The sequence below is a fragment of the Panthera tigris genome, chromosome D2 (assembly GCF_018350195.1).
Source record: "Panthera tigris isolate Pti1 chromosome D2, P.tigris_Pti1_mat1.1, whole genome shotgun sequence".
NCBI lineage: Eukaryota > Metazoa > Chordata > Mammalia > Carnivora > Felidae > Panthera > Panthera tigris.
This window is the reverse complement of record NC_056670.1, coordinates 29,000,715-29,021,056: the sequence shown is the minus strand read 5'-3', so window position 1 is coordinate 29,021,056 and position 20,342 is coordinate 29,000,715. Positions and strand designations below refer to the sequence as shown.

Here is a 20,342-nt window from a genome sequence, read left to right as displayed (position 1 = left end):
ATGGCTGAATAATATTCCATTATACACGGATGTGTGCGCATGTGTTTATGTGTGTGTATCACATCTTCTTTATCCATTCATCTATCGATGGACACTTGGACTGCTTCTATAATTTGGCTATTGTAAATAATGCTGCTATAAACATAGGCAGTGCATAAATCCTTTCAAATTAGTGTTTTTGTATTCTTGGGTAAATACCCAGTAGTGTGATTACTGGATCAAAGAGTAGTTCTATTTTTAATTTTTTAAGGAACCTCCATACTGTTTTCCACAGTGGCTGCACCAGTTTGCATTCCCACCAACAGTGCACAGAGGGGTTTTTTTGGGTTTTTTTGTTTTTTGTTTTTCCACATCTTTGCCAACACTTGTTTTTTGCACTTCAGAGTTTTAACTTTTTTTTGGTCATATCCTAGTCAACATACAGTGATGCCTTATCTGTTGCATGTTGTATTGATTATTCCCCTGAAATAAATCACATCAAAACTTAGTAGCTTTAAATGACTCATGTCTAATCTATTACCTCATAGTTTCTGTTAGCAAACTATGTTAGGTTAGGAATTCAGAGGTGGTTTAGCTGGAAGGTACCGGCTCAGGGTCTCCCGTGGGGTCTCCCTTGTGGAGCTGGTCATTTGAAGGGAGGATCTGCTTCCACGATGATGCATTCACATGGCTGTTGTCATGAGGCCTGAATTCCTGGCTGGCTGTTGTAGTCATGAGGCCTCATTTTGTTGCCATGTGAGCCTCTCTGTAGTGCTGTCTAATGTGTTCTCACAACATGGCAGGTGTTACTTCAGATTAAAGCGTCTAAGGAAGTGAGCAGGCAGGAAACCATAGTGCCTTTTTTTTTTTTTTTTTTTTGTATGTCCCTGGTGATGAGTGATGTTGAGCATCTTTTCATGTGTCTGTTAGCCATCCGGATGTCCTCTTTGGGAACGTGTCTATTCATGTCTTTTGCCCATTTGTTCACTGGATTATTTGTATTTTGGGTATTGAGTTGGTAAGTTCTTTATAGATTTTGGATCCTAACACTTTATCTGATATGTTGTTGCAAATATGTTCTCCCATTCTATCAGTTGCCTTTTAGTTTTGCTGATTGTTTCCTTTGCTGTGCAGAAGCTTTTGATGTTTAATTTTCTTTAAAGTTTCTTAGTAAACTTCTTTTTAAGTTTATTTTTGAGAGAGAGAATATCTGAAGCAGGCTCCAGGCTCTGAGCTGTCAGTACAGAGCCCGAAGTGGGTCTTAAACCCACAAACCGTGAGATCATGACCTAAGCCAAAGTTGGAAGCTTAACCAACTGAGCCACCCAGGGACCCCCAGAAGGTTTTTATGTTGATGAGGTCTCAGTAGTTCATTTTTGTTTTGTTGCCCTTACCTCTAGAGACATGTCAAGTAAGAAGTTACTGCAGTTGAGGTCAAAGAGGTTGTTGCCTGTTTTCTCTTATAGGATTTTGATGGCTTCCTGTTTTATGTTTAGGTCTTTCATCCATTTTGAGTTTATTTTTGTGTATGGTATAAGAAAGTGGTCCAGGTTCATTCTTCTGCATGTCGCTGTCCAGTTTTCCCAACAACATTTGCTGAAGAGACTTTAAAAAAAAAAATTTTTTTTTTTACATTTATTTTTGAGAGATATAGAGACACAGAGCACAAGTTGGGGAGGGGCAGACAGAGAATGAGACACAGAATCCAAAGCAGGCTCCAGGCTCTGAGCTGTCAGCACAGAGTCAGACATAGGGGTCGAACTCAAAAACCGTGAGATCATGTCCTGAGCTGAAGTCGGAAGCTTAACCGACTGAGCCACCCAGGTGCACCAAGACTGTCTTTTTTCCATTGGATATTCTGTCCTGCTTTGTCAAAGATTAGTTGGCCATATGTTTGTGGGTCTATTTCTGGGTTCTCTATTCTGTTCCCTTGATCTATGTGTCTGTTCATGTGCCAGTACCATACTGTCTTGATGACTATAGCTTTGTAATACAGCTTGAAGTGCGGAATTGTGATGCCTCTGGCGTTGGTTTTCTTTTTCAGGATTGTTTTGGCTTACTCAGGGTCTTTTCTGGTTCCATACAGGATAGTTTGTTCTATCTCTGTGAAGAATGCTGGTGTTATTTTGAAAGGGATTGCATTGAATATGTAGATTGGTTTGGGTAGGATTGACATTTGAACAGTATTTGTTCTTCTAATCCACGAGCATGGACTGTTTTTCCATTTTTTTGTGTTTTCTTCAATCTCTTTCATAAGCTTTCTTTAGTTTTCAGTGAATAGTTTTTCATTTCTTTGGTTAGGTTTATTCCTAGGTATTTTATGGTTTTTGGTAAAAAGGGAGAATTTAAATGCAGAAGACATTAAATAATGAGTATGAACTGGTTTGGAGAATTTAAATAGAGTCCTGCTCTGTAAGAAATAAAACACTTGGAAGAATCTGCCTAAGGAGATTACGACAGTAAAGAATGGCTCCAAGATGGTTAGAGAAAGTTACTTAGGAAAAGATTACCCAGGGTGCCTGGGTGGCTCAGTCTGTTAAGCATCTGACTTTGGCTCAGGTCATGATCTCATGGTTCATGAGTGAGCCCCACATTGGGCTTTGTGCTGACAGCTTGAGACTGGAGCCTGCTTTGGATTCTATGTTTCCCTCTCTCTCTGCTCCTTCCCCACTTGTATTCTCTCTCTTTCTTTCTCTCAAAAATAAAGATTAAAAAAATTAAATAATAATAAAAAAAGGAAATGAGTACCCAATTGTACAGGTATTTTTTAAATAATGTTATTATTTCTAAACAGATTATAAATTTGTGTTTACCATATTGTAATAGTACAAGAAGGTATATGGTAAAAAAGTAAGTCCTTTCTCCCTGTGTCCTACTTGTTACCTAGTTCCTTTCCCTAAAGACAACCATTGCTATCAGTTTCTTATATATTCTTTCACAGAGATTTCAAACATTTATGTGTGACAATGTATGTGTGTGTGGGTGTGTGTGTGTAGGTGTGTATACACACATCCACACCTACACACACACACACACACACACACACACACACCTATATATTTTTCGTTAGGTAAATTGTAGAATACCATGTATATTATTGTTCACTTAAAAATTTAAGTTCACGTTAAAGATTAAATCTTGCTGATCATTCCATATCAGTACTCATCAAGCTGTCTCATTTTTAATTAATAATGACATAATGTTTCATTGTATGGATGTACTGTAATTTATTTAAGTATCTCCTTGGCATTTCAATCTTTGGTTTTATTAGCAATCCTATAAGAGATAACTTTTTTTTTTTAAGATTTAAAAACATTTTCTTTAATGTTTATTTATTTCTGAGAGAGAGAGAGCTTGAACAGGTGAGGGGCAGAGAGAGAGGGAGACAGAATCCGAAGCAGGCTCTGTACTGTCAACACAAAACCCGATATGGCACTTGAACCCATGAACTGTGGGTTCTGAGCCAAAGTCAGATGCTCAACCAAGGTGCCCCAAGATTTTTTTTAAAGTAGGCTCCATACCCAATGCAGGGCTTGAACTCACGACCCTGAGATCAAGAGTTGTATGCTGTACTAAGTAAGGCACCCGTAAGAAATACCTTTATACATCTTTTATTTCACACCTGTGAGGCATATATTGGGTTAAATACTTAGAAGTGGAATTGTTGGGCCACAGAATATGTACACTTAAAACATAAAAATCTTTTTATTTGGAAATAATTTCAAATTTAAAGAAAAGTTGCGAGATTAGTGCAGTCAACACTCATGTACTGTTTACTCAGATTCATCTGCTAAATGTGTGTGTGCGTGTGTATAGATTTTTTTTCCCCTAAGGTTGTGTAGTATACATCTGGTATACACAATGGGCTGTATACCATGAAGATGCTAGCCATAGAACGGATTGAGCAGGGCCCTGGACATCCTGGGGTGCCCTGTGGGCTCAGGATGCTTACTGCAATGGGCAGAGCTGATCTTGCTCACCTTGCCTTCAGGCCTTTACTCCCCATACTCTCTGTGGTTGGGGCCAGGCACGTGGTGATGTTTGATGGCTGGGTGAGGGGCCTAAGTGCTTGATGAGGCAGCTTGCTGCTAGCCAAGGACTTTGCTCATGGCTCGTTGTCACTAATGATGAGCCAGATGGGCTCAGGGCTTGTGCCCCTGAAGTAAAAAATCATAACGTATAGTGTGTGTTTCCTAAGATTAGGCTTTTCTTTTATGTAATCACAATATGGTTTCAATGTCAGGAAATTTAATATTGGTAAAATACTTTTGTCTGATCTGTCCACATTTTTGTCCAATAATGTCCTTCCTTCATACCATCTTTTCCCCTCCAGGACAGGATCTAGTCTGGGTACATCTAGTATTTTGAATACTGAGACTGGCTGACTCAGTTGGAATAGCATGTGACTCTTGATCTTGGGGTTGTGAGTTTGAGCCCCATGTTGAGTGTAGAGATTATTTAAATAAATAAACATTAAAACAAATATTTATTGAAATATTTATTTTTGAAGGAAAGAGAGCATGAGCAGGGTAGTGGCAGACAGAGACGGAGACATAGAGTCTGAAGCAGGCTCCAGGCTCTGAACTGTCAGCACAGAGCCCAATATGGGGCTTGAACTCATGAGCTGTGAGGTCATGACCTGAACTGAAATTGGATGCTTAACCGACTGAGCCACCCAGGCGCCCCAAAAATAAATAACATTTTTGATAATTATTGCCAAGTTGTTCTCTATAGGCATTGTCCTAGTTTACGTGAATCCTTGTTTTCCCACATTCTCGCCTACATCTTCTTTTATCAACTGGAAGTTGCCAGATTTGAAGCAGCCTTTTGTAAGGATAACCTTTGCCTCTGGTATTCTGAATGTATGATCATTTGGGGTATTTTGGTATTAGCAGTTGCTCTCTGGCTTGAGGAATTTCAGCTTCTCTTTCAGCTTGAGGTTGCTGCTATGCCCAGGAGACACAATCTTGGCAGAGCTAGGGTTGCTAATTTTGTCTTCCCTGCTGAACCAGTTCTTTTGGAGGGCTCAGAGGGTTCTGCTCTCTTTCTTTTTAAGGTTGAATAATATTCCATTGTACATATGTACCACATTGAAAAAAAAGATTTTTTTAAAAATGTCTGTTTATTATTGAGAGAGAGTGCATGAGCAGGGAAGGGACAGAGAGCAGGGAGGACAGAGGATCCGAAGCGGGCTCTGTGCTAACAGCAGCGAGCCCCAAATGGGGCTTGAACCCACCAACCATGAGATCATGACCTGAGCTGAAGTCAGGCACTTAACTGACTGAGCTATCCAGGCACCCCCACAGAAGATTTTATTTATTTATTTTTTAAGTAAACTCTATCCCCAATGTGGGGCTTGAACTCATGACCCTGAGATCAAGAGTTATATGTTCTATGATTGAGCCAGCCAGGTGCCCCATGTATACACCGCGTTATATATCCGTTAATTAGTTGCTGGGTAACTTAAGTTGCTTATTTGGATATTTTTGTCCTTACTTACTTTTTTCATATTCATGCTTTCATGTTTAACCTCTTATTTTGGCAGGTATCGCTTAAATTTGAATCAAGATGAGATAAAACAAGAAGTAGAGGAGTATCTTCCTTCATTTTCTAAATGGGCCGGAGATTTCATGCATAAATATATTTCAACTGACTTCCCTCAGATGCAGCTCTCTCTGTAAGAAACTCATTTTGTTTATATGGTGTTCATATGTTCAGATTAGGATTTTATTCTGTATGTTGAATTAAAGCTTTTTAAAAGGTCAAGTTATTACAACTAGCTTTTGTTTGCTTATTTTATAAATTACAGGTCTGTCTTTCCAAAACCAAAAATAATCTAGTGAATAAAAATTCTATTTTCACTATAATAAACTCTTCTGATTTTTGTATGTCAGTATGTTTTTTAAATAACCGATTTGTAAATATTGTGGGGGTCCTAATTTCATATATATTTCTATTACTATCATATATGGACTATGTCATCTGTTGATTGTCCTGTGGATTTGTGCTTTATGTTTAAATCCTGCGTTTAACCATTTAATGCTGTTTGACATTGGGATTTTATTGTTTTCCCCCTTAAAGTAGCATTGATAATAGGTAATACTTTTTTTTTCTCTTTCATTATTTACTCATTCAACAAATATTTATTGAATGCTTAATATGTGCCAAGTAATGATGTTCTATGTGCTGGGATTATCGTATGAAAAAAAAGCAGCTGACTTCAAGGTGCTTCTAGACTACTGAACAAGTAAATAACAGGGGGCTGGATTGTGATAAATGCAGTGTGGAATAATGTGAGAAGGAAAGTGGAGTTGGTAGTGGTGGTGGTGGGACATGTTTCCACTGAATGGTTGTGAAAGGCCTCTGTAATAAGCTGGTGTTGAGGTGAAGCCTGAAGGAAATCAAGGAGGTAACCGTGCAGCTGTCTCCAGGAAGAACGTTCCAGGTAAAAGCCCTGGGTGATGCACACTTGCCAGGGTGGCCGGAGCAGAGTGAGACAGGAAGGAGCAGAAGTAGCTTTCCTGGGGCCTTGGAAGAAGCCATGTCAGGACTTTGGCTGCTGTTCTGATTAGATAAGAAGCCACTGGAGAGTTTGCACAGAGGGTTTTGATTTAACTTTTTTTTTTTTTTTAAATGAGCAACATTTTCTTTTTCTTTTTTTTTTTTGAATAGGCACGGCTTCCATTCATGTAAATATTCTTAACTTTTTCTTAATATTCTTAATTTTTTTTTTCAATATTCTTAGTATTTTATCTCAGGACATTTTGTGATCTGAATAACTTGTTTAAGACTTGTGCAACAGAAATCTTGGGAACCGTCAGTTCCTTTGATCAATTTGTTGTCTAAAGTTCCCTGGTTCAAAGGACAGCCGTGACTGGGTTGGCTTAGTTGGTTAAGTGTCTGACTTAGATTCACGTCATGACCTTGCATTTCTATGGATTCAAGCCCTGCATCAGGCACTGCTGACAGCTCTAAGCCTCGATCCTGCTTCAGATTCTGTGTCTCCTTCTCTCTCTGCCCCTCCCCCTCTTGCACTCTATCTCTCAAAAATAAACGTTAAAAAAATTTTTTTTTTTTTAATAAAGAAAAAAGGAGATACTGAGACCAGATGTGAATCCCAGTTTTGCCACAATTTAGCTGTGTGACTTAACCTCTGTACTAGTTTATGCATTGCTCAGATTTACTTTTAAAAGGCTCATTCTGGCTGCTTTTTTGGGACTATGATGTAGGATAAGGGCAGAGGTAGACCAATTTGGAGGCTCTTTCAAGAATCCAAGTAAGAGAAGCTGGTGGCTTAGACCACAGTGAGAGTTGTGGAAGTGATGAGAATCAGTTGGATTTTGGTCAGACTTGAGAGGTGGAACTGATAGATTTTGGATTGGATGTGGAGTAAAAGGGAAAGAATAGTCAGCAGTGATTCTAGGGGAGCAGGTGTGTTTAGAAGGGCATCAAGAGAGACTGGTAGAGGAGGATTTGGACACAGGGAGTTAGACAACCATACTGAGAGGTTGTTCTATGAAAGAACACACAGAAATGGAATGGTAGGCAGAGGCTCATGTGGGGTTAAGAGAGATTTGCTGTTGTTTTGAAGATGGGAAGTATGACATGTTCATATGCTGACAGGGAGGGTTCCACAGAGAAGGCAGAATTCATCCTGGGAGATGGGAGAGTTCAGTTATGTCTTGAGTATGGAGAAGGAATGAGGGTACACTAGTGGAAGGGTTGACTATGAGAACACTTATTTCCTGGCATTGAAATCTCAGAAGTGGACTATTTCATCAAAGATCTTAAGAAATTTTATAACCTTTTACATATTGCTAGAATTCTCTGAGAATTTTGTAATCATTTTAGAAGGTTGCTAGTAATGTTTAATGTCCTGTGTCTGGGGTGCCTGGGTGGCTCAGTCGGTTAAGTGTCAGACTCTTGATTTTGGCTCAGGTTTTGATCTCACAGTTGAGATCCAGCCCCAAGTCAGGCAGCGCAGAAGTTTCTTGGGATTCTCTCTTCCTGTCTGTCTCTCTGCTCTTCCCCCTGCATTGGGCTCTGTGCTGATAGCATGGAGCCTGCTTGGGATTCTCTCCCTCCCTTTCTCTGCCCCCTCCCTTGCTCACCCTCTTTCTTTGTCTCTCAAAAATAAATAAATAAGCTTTAAAAAAATGATAATTTAAGAAATCCTATATCTGCCAGCAGGATTTTAATTATTTTTATTTATTTTATTATTATTATTTACAGTTCGGTGACTCTCAGTATATTTGTAGAGTTGTGCACCATTACCACAATCAGTTTGCCAGGATTTAGATTTTTATATTATTTTATTTATTATGTTTTTGATTTTTGAAATATACATTTATTTATAAATTAAACTTTAAAAATAAACTAAATTTAATTTAATTTTTTTTAGAGAGAGAGAACACTTGAGCACGGAGGGGGGCAGAAGGAATGAGAAAATCTTAAGCAGACTCCAGGGCTCAATCCCACGACCCTGGGATGATGACCTGAGCTGAAATCAAGAGTAGGATGCTTAACTGACTGAGCCACCTAGGTGCCCCCTTGTAGTGTTTTGTTTTTTTTCAATGTTTATTTATTTTTGAGAAAGAGAGTGCATGCAAGCTGGACAGCAGCAGAGAGAAGGGGACAGAGGATCCAAAGTAGGCTCTGTGCTGACAGCAGCGAGACTGATGTGAGACTCGAACTTGTGAACCGTGAGATCATGACCTGAGCCAAAGTCCAACACCCAGGTGTCCCCCACCCAACCCCCAGCCTCTCCTTGTAGTGTTTTTTATAAATTTATAAATGCTTCATTCTTTGTTATTTCTTTGGAGCAGATTGCCTGTGTCTAGGATAGGGCATGGATCTTGGTACTTTAGTCTTCATTGTGATAAACAACTAAGTGTTTATTAAGTAGTCATTCTTTTCTTGATTCCTTGCATTGTTTTGTAGTATTTCTGTCATTCTGGTCTCTATTGATTTTCTGTAATAATTACAAGCTGAATTTTTGATTTCTCTTGTTCCTAATTGTTTCTTTATCCTTATTTACCCTCCCTCACTACACACCTTTCTTTTCCTTTCTTGTTTATTTTGGAGTCCTTTAAATTTGCTTGAAAGTTAAAATTGTAGTGAATATCCATTTTCATGGTTGTTTCAGATATTAGCTTTTCTTTTACTCTTTAATTGTTTTAGCATTTTGTCTCCATCTTTTTTCTTTTGGTTAAAACTTACTGTTTTTGCAGTCATAAGCTGCATTTTCTCATAGACTCATGGACTTAACCTATTCAGCAAACATGTATTCCGTATGCTGTGTCTGTGCTCAGGATTATGCTAGGTACTAGTGTTACAGGGAGACTAACTCTCTCCAAAACTCTGTTGCTGGTAGTTGAAAACATAGGAGTGGAGGGCATTGCTCAAAGAAAACATGCAGGGCAACAGAAGAGGCACAGAACTCTGGGAGGTAAGGGTGTGCTATGTAAGGACAGAGGGGGAGATGAGTAGACTCCATCAAAGGAGGCTGAGGGATTAGGATGGATCAACAAGGGATTTGGTAGGCTGGAAGAAGTATATCAGGAAGCTGGGGAAAGGGTGGGATTCAGAGTTGTCTTTGACTTGAAATGTAGTGTGACTTGTTTAGGTTTTATATGAAAAACAGTGATGGAGTTGAGTCTATAGTAGGAATCAAGATTCCCAGCTCAGTGTTCTCATCTCTGTGTTTTGGTATAAGATTTTTCTTTGTCTCAGTTATTTCTAATGGAATCTTATATGTCTGTGAAGAAGGCGCTCCTCTGTATTTTAGCTTGTGCCCTTTTCCCAGCAGTTTATAGCCAGTCTTTAAAAAAACAAAACAAAACAAAACAAAACCAACGACAACAAAAAATTTAGTATATAGCACAGAGAATGAGTCCTTTATTTATTTATTTTTTAATTTTTTAATGTTTATTTTGAGAAAAAGAGAGAGAGAGAGACTGTGTGAGCGGGGGAGGAGCAGAGAGAGAAAGAGACACAGAATCTGAATCAGGCTTCAGGCTCTGAGCTATCAGCACAGAACCCGATGCAGGGCCCAAACTCACAAGCCATGAGATCATGACCTGTGCCAAAGTCAGATGCTTAACCGACTAAGTCACCCAGGCATCCCAAGAATGAGACCTTTAAAAGCCTTTTAAAGAGACAACTTTCTCATCAATTGGTGGTAAATGCATATTTTCTTCATTTTCATGATACTCTATTCTCCATCAGGTCCTTCTTGAAGGAGTTTTATAGCATTATGTTGATTAAAATCATAGTAGTTGAATTCAAATACTGTCATTTATTCCACAGATCTAGGTGTAAAATCACATTACTCTTTCTTCTAGGGGAATGAATTTTATTAGCAACATTAACAGTTTCATTACCTATCTTCTATTAAGTATATATGTAACATTTTGTGAATAATAAAGTTTGTGTTATTTCACAGCATATTTGAATATATAACACGATCAGATAACATTTGGATAGAGAAAACAATAATATTTAAGAAATTTCAGATAAGTTGTAGCTTTCTTGAATTTCATACATATCTGGAGATTATATTTGAAGCATCCTGAAACAGCTAAAAAAGTTACTGAAGGTGGCAATTTTTCTCTTAAAAAATATTCTCATTTGTTAAGAAATAGCTGCTGATATAAATAAATAACATAAAATTAGTAAACCAGAGTCAACTAAATCATGTATTCTGATGGTTATAATAAATCTCAATTTTTATATGTCATAAAATACTTAAAAAAAATTTTTTTTTTTTGAGAGAGAGTGAGCCTGTGAACCAGGAAGGGTCAGAGAGAGAGGGAGAGAGAGAATGCCAAGCAGGCTCTGCACCATCATTGCAGAGCCACATGTGGGGCCCAAACCCACGAACCGTGAGATCATGACGCAAGCCGAAATTAAGACTGCTTAACTGATTGAGTCACCCAGGTGCCCTTAAACTACATTTTATTACTAGAAAAATTTTCCTTTTCATGTAAGATTTCCATTAGATTTAATATCTTATTTGGCTTTGAGTCTGAAATAAGATTAATAAAAGTTAGTGCTTATCTGAGTTTTCTCCTGAAGAATAACTTACTGCTCTGAAAATAAATCTTAGATCTAAGAAAAGTATAAGAGGCTTGGAAAGTTATTTTCATCCCCTAATTCCTTTGATGTTTATAGATTTTTTTTTCCTCCTTCCTGTGCTCTTGGCTTTTTTAACAGTTAAGATATTAAACTCAGAACCTCTTGTAATACAAACAACAATGCTGAGTACTTAGTTTTAAATATTGATAGTGACAGAGATGGATTCATTTAATGATTAAGTAAAGAAAACAATGAGGAAATGTAGGAGCACATGAGGTCCTTTTGAAGATAGTTGTGGGGAGTATAGCGGTGAAGTGTTGGATAATCAAGACACACACTGCATAGGTGATGGGGAAAGGTAGCTCATACACAGTTTAATATGGTGTTAATGAACAACCCACCTTTGCTACCCTGGGTGCAACCATATTCAAGCCATTTTATATTAATCAGTGTAATAATTGTATACCAGAATATTCAGATTGGTATTGTGGCTTCCATAGTCTAAATAGACTTCTGTAGTAATCTAGGACTGGGGAATTTATTTATTTTTTATTTTTTTTTTTTTTAATTTTTTTTTTTCAACGTTTTTTATTTATTTTTGGGACAGAGAGAGACAGAGCATGAACGGGGGAGGGGCAGAGAGAGAGGGAGACACAGAATTGGAAATAGGCTCCAGGCTCCGAGCCATCAGCCCAGAGCCTGACGCGGGGCTCGAACTCACGGACCGCGAGATCATGACCTGGCTGAAGTCGGACGCTTAACCGACTGCGCCACCCAGGCGCCCCTAGGACTGGGGAATTTAAAGGCCCAAGTTAGGAAGATTGTAGTAGAAATGAACTGAAAAGGATAGATGATAAACATTAAGAAAATTTACATTAGTTAGAGGCTATAGGATAGCAGTTCTCAAACTTGAGCATGCATCAGGATCACTTGCAGAGTTTGTGAAACAAATTGCTCGGCTTCATCTAGAGAGTTTCTGATTGAGTAGGTCTGGAGTGGAGCCTGAGAATTTGCTTTTATAACAAGTTCCCAGGTGATGCTGATGCTGCCAGTCTAGGAGCCACACTTTGAGAATCACTGCTATAAAGGTATGTGGATGGTTTCCCATCCCCACATTCTCTGTTGTAAAATGAAGTTAATGCCAGCATATGAGAAACGAGCTAAGTGTTCTAATTAAGTATTTTTGTGTTTTGTTTTTTAGGCCAAGTGATGGTAGTAACAATAATTCAACATGTAATATTGAAGTCATAAATTCATTGGATATTGAAGAAAGCATTTGGTCCCCTAGGTTTGGATTGAAAGGCAAAATAGATGTCACAGTTGGTGTGAAAATACATCGAGGATATAAAACGAAATATAAGATAATGCCTTTGGAACTTAAAACTGGCAAAGAATTAAATTCTGTTGAACATCGTAGTCAGGTGGGTATAAGTCTTAATAAGAAAATTGGGAGTTTCTGGGTGGGTCAGTTGGTTAAGTGTCTGATTCTTGATTTTGGCTCAAGTCATCTCATGGTTTGCAGATCAAGTCGTGTGTCGTGCTTGAGATTCTCTCTACCCCTTCTCCACTTGCACTCTCTCTCAAAATAAATACACATTTAAAAAATACATATATTTGGGGCGCCTGGGTGGCTCAGTCGGTTAAGCGTCTGACTTTAGCTTAAGTCATGATCTCATGGTTTGTGGGTGCTAGTCCCATGTGGGCCCTGTGTTGACAGTTCAGAGCCTCGAGCCTGCTTCGGATTCTGTGTCTCCCTCTCTCCCTGCCTCTTCCCCGCTCATACTCTGTCTCCCTCTCTTTCTCGCTCTCAAAAATAAATAAAACATTAAAACAATAAAAAAAAAATAGGTTTGAAAAAATGTAGGTCTGCTTACATATTTTGGTTCAATTTGTATAATTGTTATTTAAGTTTCATATAGTACTTTTTTTTTTTTTTTTTTTTTTTAAATAATCTCTACACCCAACATGGGGCTCAAACTCATGACTCCTAACTCAAGAGTCATATGCTCTTCTAACTGAGCCAGCCAGGAGCCCCTCAGTCCTTTTCAATTTGGGACGTACCCAGAGTACTCAATTTGTTTATAAATGTATACATAGCTATAGCAGAAAGTTTTCCCCAGCAAAGAAATATGATAGCTGAATTTGTAGGCCAGTGTTGCCAAGTTTATGCTGCCAAACTATGAAACAGATACTCCTAAAAAAATAATTCTTTGGTCATAAAAGTTGCAGAAACCAAGTATATTTGAAGATGTAATGATGCATGTTAGCGTATTAAAGTTTCTGAGAAATCTTAAAGTAATATGGATTTGTATTAGGTATGTATAAACCCAACAGTCTTTTATTGTCTTTCAAAACGATCTGGAATTTATATTATTTATAATGACTTAAAGCAATTAACATGAAATTTTATTTTGTTTTCTAATTATTTTCTTTTTAAAAATTTTTTTATTTTTCATTTAATTTATTTTAAATTTACATTCAAGTTAGTTGTCATATAGTACAACAGTGATTTCAGTATATTCCTTAATGCCCCTTACCTATTTAGCCCATCCCCCCCTCCCAATTTTCTCATTATTTTCATTCCCTCTGCCCATCTCTACATTGGCAGTCTGTGGCATATTCTAAACAGTTGTTTTTTTTTTAAACTTATTTATTTATTTTGAGAGAGAGAGAGAGCGCACATGTGGAGGAGGAGCAGAGAGAGAGACAAGGGGAGAGAGAATCCCAGGCAGGCTCCATACTATCAGTGCAGAGCCCAATGTGGGGCTTGAACCCACCAACTGCAAGATGATGCCCCGAGCCAAAATCAAGAGTTGGATGCTTAACCGACTGAGCCCAGATGCCCCAAATATTTTTTTAAGTTTATTTATGTTCTAGACAGTTTTATACCAACAAAGGTAAAACTAAAAGATAGTACTATTATTGTATTTTTATGGTATAATATATATTATGGGAATAAATAATATAACAACATAGCATTTGTAATATAACTTAAATTTCCTTTTGCCCTTGGAATTTTACATGATATTTCAGCAGATTTTTTTTTTTTTTTTAGTTTCAACAGATTTTACATAAAGTACTGTTCGGATTCAAAATACTTAATCAGTGATTAAAGGGACTTTTTCTCATTAAATCTGTCTCACCATTCTTAATTGTATACCCATCACCAAATGTTCCCATGCAAGCTTTTCCATTTGGGAATTGGTGTTTCACCCCTTATTGGGTTTTACAGATATTGGAGGTAGAGGAAAAAATAGATTTCTGCTATTAGAAGACTTGAACTTTTCACTTTGGCAATACAGGAATGGCTAAAATAATGAATTAAAGATTAAATTAATTAAAGATTAAAGCTCTCTTGAGGAAGGAAAATCATGCCAAGATATAAGAAAAACTGTTTTTGAAGTCAAAGATTTGAAAAAAAGTGTTCTATGTACATGTGACCGAAAATTTTACTTTTTTTTTAATGACAAGTTTGATTGAAATCACTTTTGATTGCTAAAAGGAAGAGAAATATAAAAGCATTTTAGCATCTAAAGTTGTCAAGATTCAAAGACATTCTAAGGTTGCCATTCTGACTTTACCTTCAAGAATATTATTGTATACAAAGAATATTAATTATAATTAATTTTAGTCAGTTGAAACTTTTATCTTTGCAAGAAGAGAAGCTACAAGAAGAATTTTAAGAATAAAATAGTATTTCTTGTATTAAAACATGAGGAAAATGATTAGAGCAAGGCTCAAACAAAAATATTGGAATTTATATTGCATATTCACTATTCAAGAATGAAGGAGGGGCGCCTGGGTGGCTCAGTGGGTTGAGAATCTGACTCTTAATTTCCACTCAGGTCATGACCCCAGGGTCGTGGGATTGAGCCCCAGGTTGGGCTCTGGGCAGAAGATGGAGCCTGCTTATGATTCTCTCTCCCTCTGCCACTTTCCCCTAGTCATGCGTGTGCGTTCTCTCTCTCTCTCCCTCTCTCTCTCTCTAAAATTAACAACAACAAAAAGTAAAAAAGAGACATTGAAGAAATTATAGTAAACCATTGAGTTATATAGGTATTGGGGATGAGGAAAGACATATATATCCCCTCTTAGAAGATCTGACTGTTTCACTTTGGTAATGCAGAAAAAGCTCATGTTATAGACTAACTTAATTTAAGGAAAGTCTTTATAAATGGATAATATTACCAAAACTCATGTCTTTTTTCTTTTTTTTTTTTTCTGTTTGTTTATTTATTGAGAGCAGGAGAGAGCACGTGGGGAAGGGGCAGAGAGAGAGGGAAAGAGAATCCCAAGAAGGCTTCACACTCAGCACGGAGCCCCATGTGGGGTCGATCTCATGGACCATGAGATCATGACCTGAGCAGAAATCAAGAGTCAGATGCTCAAACAACTGAGCTCCCCAGGCCCCCCTAAATTTTGTTATTTTTGTCTTTTTTTTTTTTTTTTAAGTTTATTTATTTGAGAGAGAGAAAGAGCAGGGAAGGGGCAGAGAGAGAAGGAGGGAGAGAATCCCACACAGGCTTTGTGCTGACAGTGCAGAGTCTGATGTAAGACTCAAACCCATGAATCATGAGATCATGGCCTGAGCCAGTCAGATGCTTAACCAACTTAGCCACCCAGGAGCCCCAATTTTTTATTTTTTTAAAGTAAGCTCTCAGCATGGGGTTTGAATTCCCAACCTTGACATGAAGAGTCACATGCGCTGCTGACTGAGCCAGCCAGGCACCCCTAAAACACATTTAAAAAAAAAAAAAATGTTTGTAATGTTTATTTATTTTTGAGAGAGAGATGGAGACAGAGCATGAATGGGGGCGGGGTGGGGGGGCAGGCAGAAGAGAGAGAAGACATAGAATCCAAAGCAGGCTCCAGGCTCTGAGCTGTCAGCACAGAGCCTGATGCAGGGCTCAAACTCACAAACCATGAGATCATGACCTGAGCCAAAGTCAGATGCCTAACTGACTGAGCCACCCAGGCACCCAAAACACATTTTTTAAAGGAAAAATATTATATGGAGCTATGATATCTAAACCAGCTTATAAAAAGAAAAAACCTGTTTAACTTGTGATACAGTTGAATTATAATAATACTGTAAAATTTCAACCCAATTTCCTTTTGTTACAATATAAGAAAATGTCATTTCAGATACTTTTCCCTTCTAATAAGTTCCAGCATCAGAGTTCTTTATATTCCTTCCTTCTGCCTCAGTTCCTTTGGAGGGAAAAATAGCACAGAAGGAAACAATTTCAGATGACTCCCTTGGTCTATAGCCCCAAGGCTCTACCCTGTCACTTATGGATTCATTTTAATTTAAAAAAGTTTTTCAAAAGTTTTATTTGGTACCTATGCTGTATCAGGGAACACGAACACGAGTAGTATGTTTGTAAAACTGCCTCCCAAAACATGCTTCATAGGCTCAAATATTGAAGCAACAGCCCTTCATCAGGATATTATGTAAGGGCATCTTGATTTGGGATCAAGCACCACATCAGGTTCTGTGTTGACAGCCAGGAGCCTGCTTGGGATTCTCCCTCTCTCTCTCTCTCTCTCTCTCTCTCTCTCTCTCTCTCTCTCTCTGCCCCTCCCCAGCTTTTGTGTGCATGCTCTCTCTCTCAAAATAAATAAAATTTAAAATATATATTTTATTTTTAAGTAATCTTTACATGCAATGGGGGGCTCCAACTCAAGCCCGAGATCAAGAGTCTTATGCTCTACTATCTGAGCCAGCCAGGTGCCCCATTATATTTTAAATATAGCTTAGAAAACAAGAATGTAATTATAATTTGACCTATGTAGGCATGTTAATTACAATGACTGGTGTTGGTATTTTAGAATGATTTAAAGACAAATCATTCAACATTTTCATCTTGGAAATCTCTTGGAAAACAAGCTAACTTGTTAGTAGGGTGTCTGTGACTGAATGACTTGCCATTACTGCTAAGGTGTTTTCATGAACTGTAAACCAGCTGTTTCTAACTTGTCTTAGATGGTTTCCCAGGAGAGCACCACATAAATTTAACGCAGTTAATAATGACTCATGCTCTGCAAAAAGCAGTGAACGCTGTAGAGTTAGTCTCACTTAGTTGTCCCAGTAACTATGACATAAGTAATACGCATTTTTGTGTTTAGTTCACTTATTTTATTTTTTTTATTTAGTTCACTTATTTTAAACAGGGAAAATAGTGTCTAAAGTCTGTTAACTTCAGAATGTGAAATATAGTTTGCTTAATTTCCCTCTTTAATTTATTGGAAATCTAAATATTTACTAAGAAAAATTCTATGTATCTCTTTTTGGTGTAAAACTGAGAAGTATAAACAGTGGTCATGTTGTGGAAATTAAATATTTGTCATTGAATTATCCTGTTACCTCTACTAATTTGCCTTGTATTGTTTTCAAAATGGAAATAATTTCACTGACCTTTTGATTTTAAAATTACAATATGTGTTGATTGCTAAACATGCATGGAAATATGAGAGCTCAAGTTTTATTTGACAAAATGTACAATGTTTTTTCACAGCTTGTTCTGTACACACTGCTAAGTCAAGAGAGGAGAGCTGATCCAGAGGCCGGCCTGCTCCTTTACCTCAAGACTGGCCACATGTACCCTGTGCCGGCCAAACATCTTGATAAAAGAGGTTGAGCTGTTCTCTCTCAATTTACTTCCCTGGGTTTTGTTTGTTTGTTTTTTTCCTTTAACCTTTGGCAATCTGTGTATATACCTGGCAGTATCCACTATATTTGCTAGGCCTAATACAGGTTGTAATGTGTAGTTGTGGATTGATTGATTCACTGATTGATTGATTGTGGTATATTTTTAAAAGAATTTGAACAATATACTGTATAGATGAAAACATTAACCTTTTAAAGTTTTATTCAAAAATTTATTTTAAGCTTCCTGTCTTATATTTGAGACATTCTAGATAGCTGTATTCATCCTTAAAATTTAATTATAAATACCAACTTCACAATATTTACTGTTTATGAGATATATGGTTGTTTAAAAGAACTTATCAAGTGAGCAAAAGTTGAAGGAAATATATGCCAATTTGTTAACAGTGGTTATTCTAGTGTCATGGGAAATACGAATGTTGTTTATTTTATGTTTTTAAATCTGAAAGCTTTATGTGAGAAGGATATGTAATAAGCTTTACTTAATTCTTAAACTACCCCTCTTTTTCCCCCATAGAATTATTAAGGCTAAGAAACCAGATGGCATTCTCTTTGTCTAACCGTATTAGCAAATCTTCTGTTGGAAAGGAGAAGACAAACCTTGCTCCTTTGCCACAAATAATTGAGGAAGAGCAAACTTGTAAATACTGTTCACATGTTGGCAACTGTGCTCTTTATAGCAGGTAAAAACATTGCCTTCCAAAAGTATTCGTTCCAGTTAAGTATTTACTCAACTTAAAAGGATTTAACTTTGTTGTATGGTCTGGCATTGATGATTTCATTTTAGTTATTTTTCTTTGTGGGTAGTATTCCTAAAATGAAGAGAGTAGGGGGAATAAAAGCACAGTTCATATTTTGTAAGCAGCCTTTTTCCTTGGGGAATAATAGAATGCATTCTAAGCTTTTTCCAAAAGTGGTTACTTATTTTTGCTGCAAATAGTTTCTGGGGAAATGAAATAATTTTAGGACTTAATGGAATCTGGTTAAGGGACGTCTGGCTGGCTCAACTGGTGGAGCATGCGAATTGATCTCGAAGTTGTAAGTTTGAACCCCGTGTAGAGATTACTTAAAAATAAAAAATCTTTGGAGCACCTGGGTGGCTCAGTTGGTTGGGCATCTGACTCTTGATTTCATCTCAGGTCATGATCTCATTGTTTGTGGAGTTGAGCCCTACATCGGGCTTTGCACTGACAGTGGAGCCTCCTTGGGATTCTCTTTCTCCCTCTCTCTCTGCCCCTCCCCTACTGATGTCCTCTCTCTCTCTTTCTCTCTCTCTCTCTTTCTCAAATAAACATTAAAAAAATAATAATTTATATTTAAAAAATTTAAAACAATTTTTAATGTTTATTTATTTTTGAGAGAGAGAGAGTGCAAGCAGTGGAGGGGGGGAGAGAGAGGGAGACACAGCATTTGAAGCAGGCTCCAGGTTCTGAGCTGTCAGCACAGAGCCCAACGCAGGGCTCAAACTCACGAACCGTGAGATCATGACCTGAGCCGAAGTCAGACGCTCAACCGACTGAGCCACCCAGGTACCCCAAAATAAAAAATCTTAAAAAGAGAAAAAGGGAATTAGTATAGGAATTCTAAGTAACTTTTCTTAAATGATATTTAAGAAATCTTCCAGTTCTTAGTTGCTATTTTAATTTCATGCCTTGTCTAGTTAAAAACAGGGAAATTGTTTCTTTTGGTATGATTCAACAGACTTGTTTTGTTTATAGATGTCTATTTTTCTTTTCTTTTTTTAAGATTTTTTTTTTTTTTTTTTTAGGTGATCTCTATACCCAGCATGGGGCTCTAACTTCCAGTCTTGAGATAAAGAGTTGCATGCTTTACTGACTAAGCTAGCCAGGTGCCTATATGTGTATTTTTCTATGTATGGGGAGTTTATTAGGTGTCTTATGGACCTTCGTAGGCCAGTGAAATCTTGAAAGACACAAAAAAGTAGTTAGATGTAAATACAGAGTAGGAAACAATATCAAAGCAAGACCAAAGTTCTTTTAAGTCCAAAGTTCTAATTCAGTCTATTCACATAAAGGACTTTTTTTAAAAATGTTTATTTATTTTTGAGAGAGACACAGAGCGTGACCAGGGGAGGGCCAGAGAGAGGGAGACACAGAATCCAAAGCAGGCTCTTGGCTCTGAGCTGTCAGCACAGAACTGTTTGCAGGGCTCGAACCCACGAACCATGAGATCATGACCTAAGCCGAAGTTGGACACAACCGAGCCACCCAAGTGCTCCCACATAAAGCACTTTTATTTATTTACTTTTTAATTTTTTTAATGTTTATTATTATTATTATTTTTGAGAGGGAGAGACGGAGTGTGAGCGGGGGAGGGGCAGAGAGAGGGAAACACAGATCAGAGGTAGGCTCCAGGCTGCCCACGAACCTTGAGATCATGACCTGAGCTGAAGTCAGACACTTAACCAGCTGAGCCACCCAGGTCCCCATAAAGGACTTTTAAAAGTATTTTATCAAATAAATGATCTCTTAAAGGCAGAAGAAATCTTATTTTATTCTTTATGTTTTGTATGCCTCTATAACATTTATTTCTATATAATAATCCCAAAATTGGTATTAAGCAGAATTTATATTCCATACAATTCTCTATATTTTTA

The 20,342-nt window shown here is 37.5% G+C and overlaps 1 protein-coding gene across 1 annotated transcript in view; it reads left to right on the top strand.

The window, feature by feature from the left end:
* The window catches only part of DNA2 (DNA replication helicase/nuclease 2), a 56,660-nt gene that overhangs the window by 7,908 nt on the left and 28,410 nt on the right, over positions 1-20,342 (top strand). The window contains exons 5-8 of the mRNA XM_007095757.3: positions 5,525-5,656; positions 12,257-12,476; positions 17,574-17,691; positions 18,243-18,408. Of these exons, the coding sequence (XP_007095819.2) occupies positions 5,525-5,656; positions 12,257-12,476; positions 17,574-17,691; positions 18,243-18,408 (636 nt within the window). The remainder of the gene's footprint in view (positions 1-5,524; positions 5,657-12,256; positions 12,477-17,573; positions 17,692-18,242; positions 18,409-20,342) is intronic.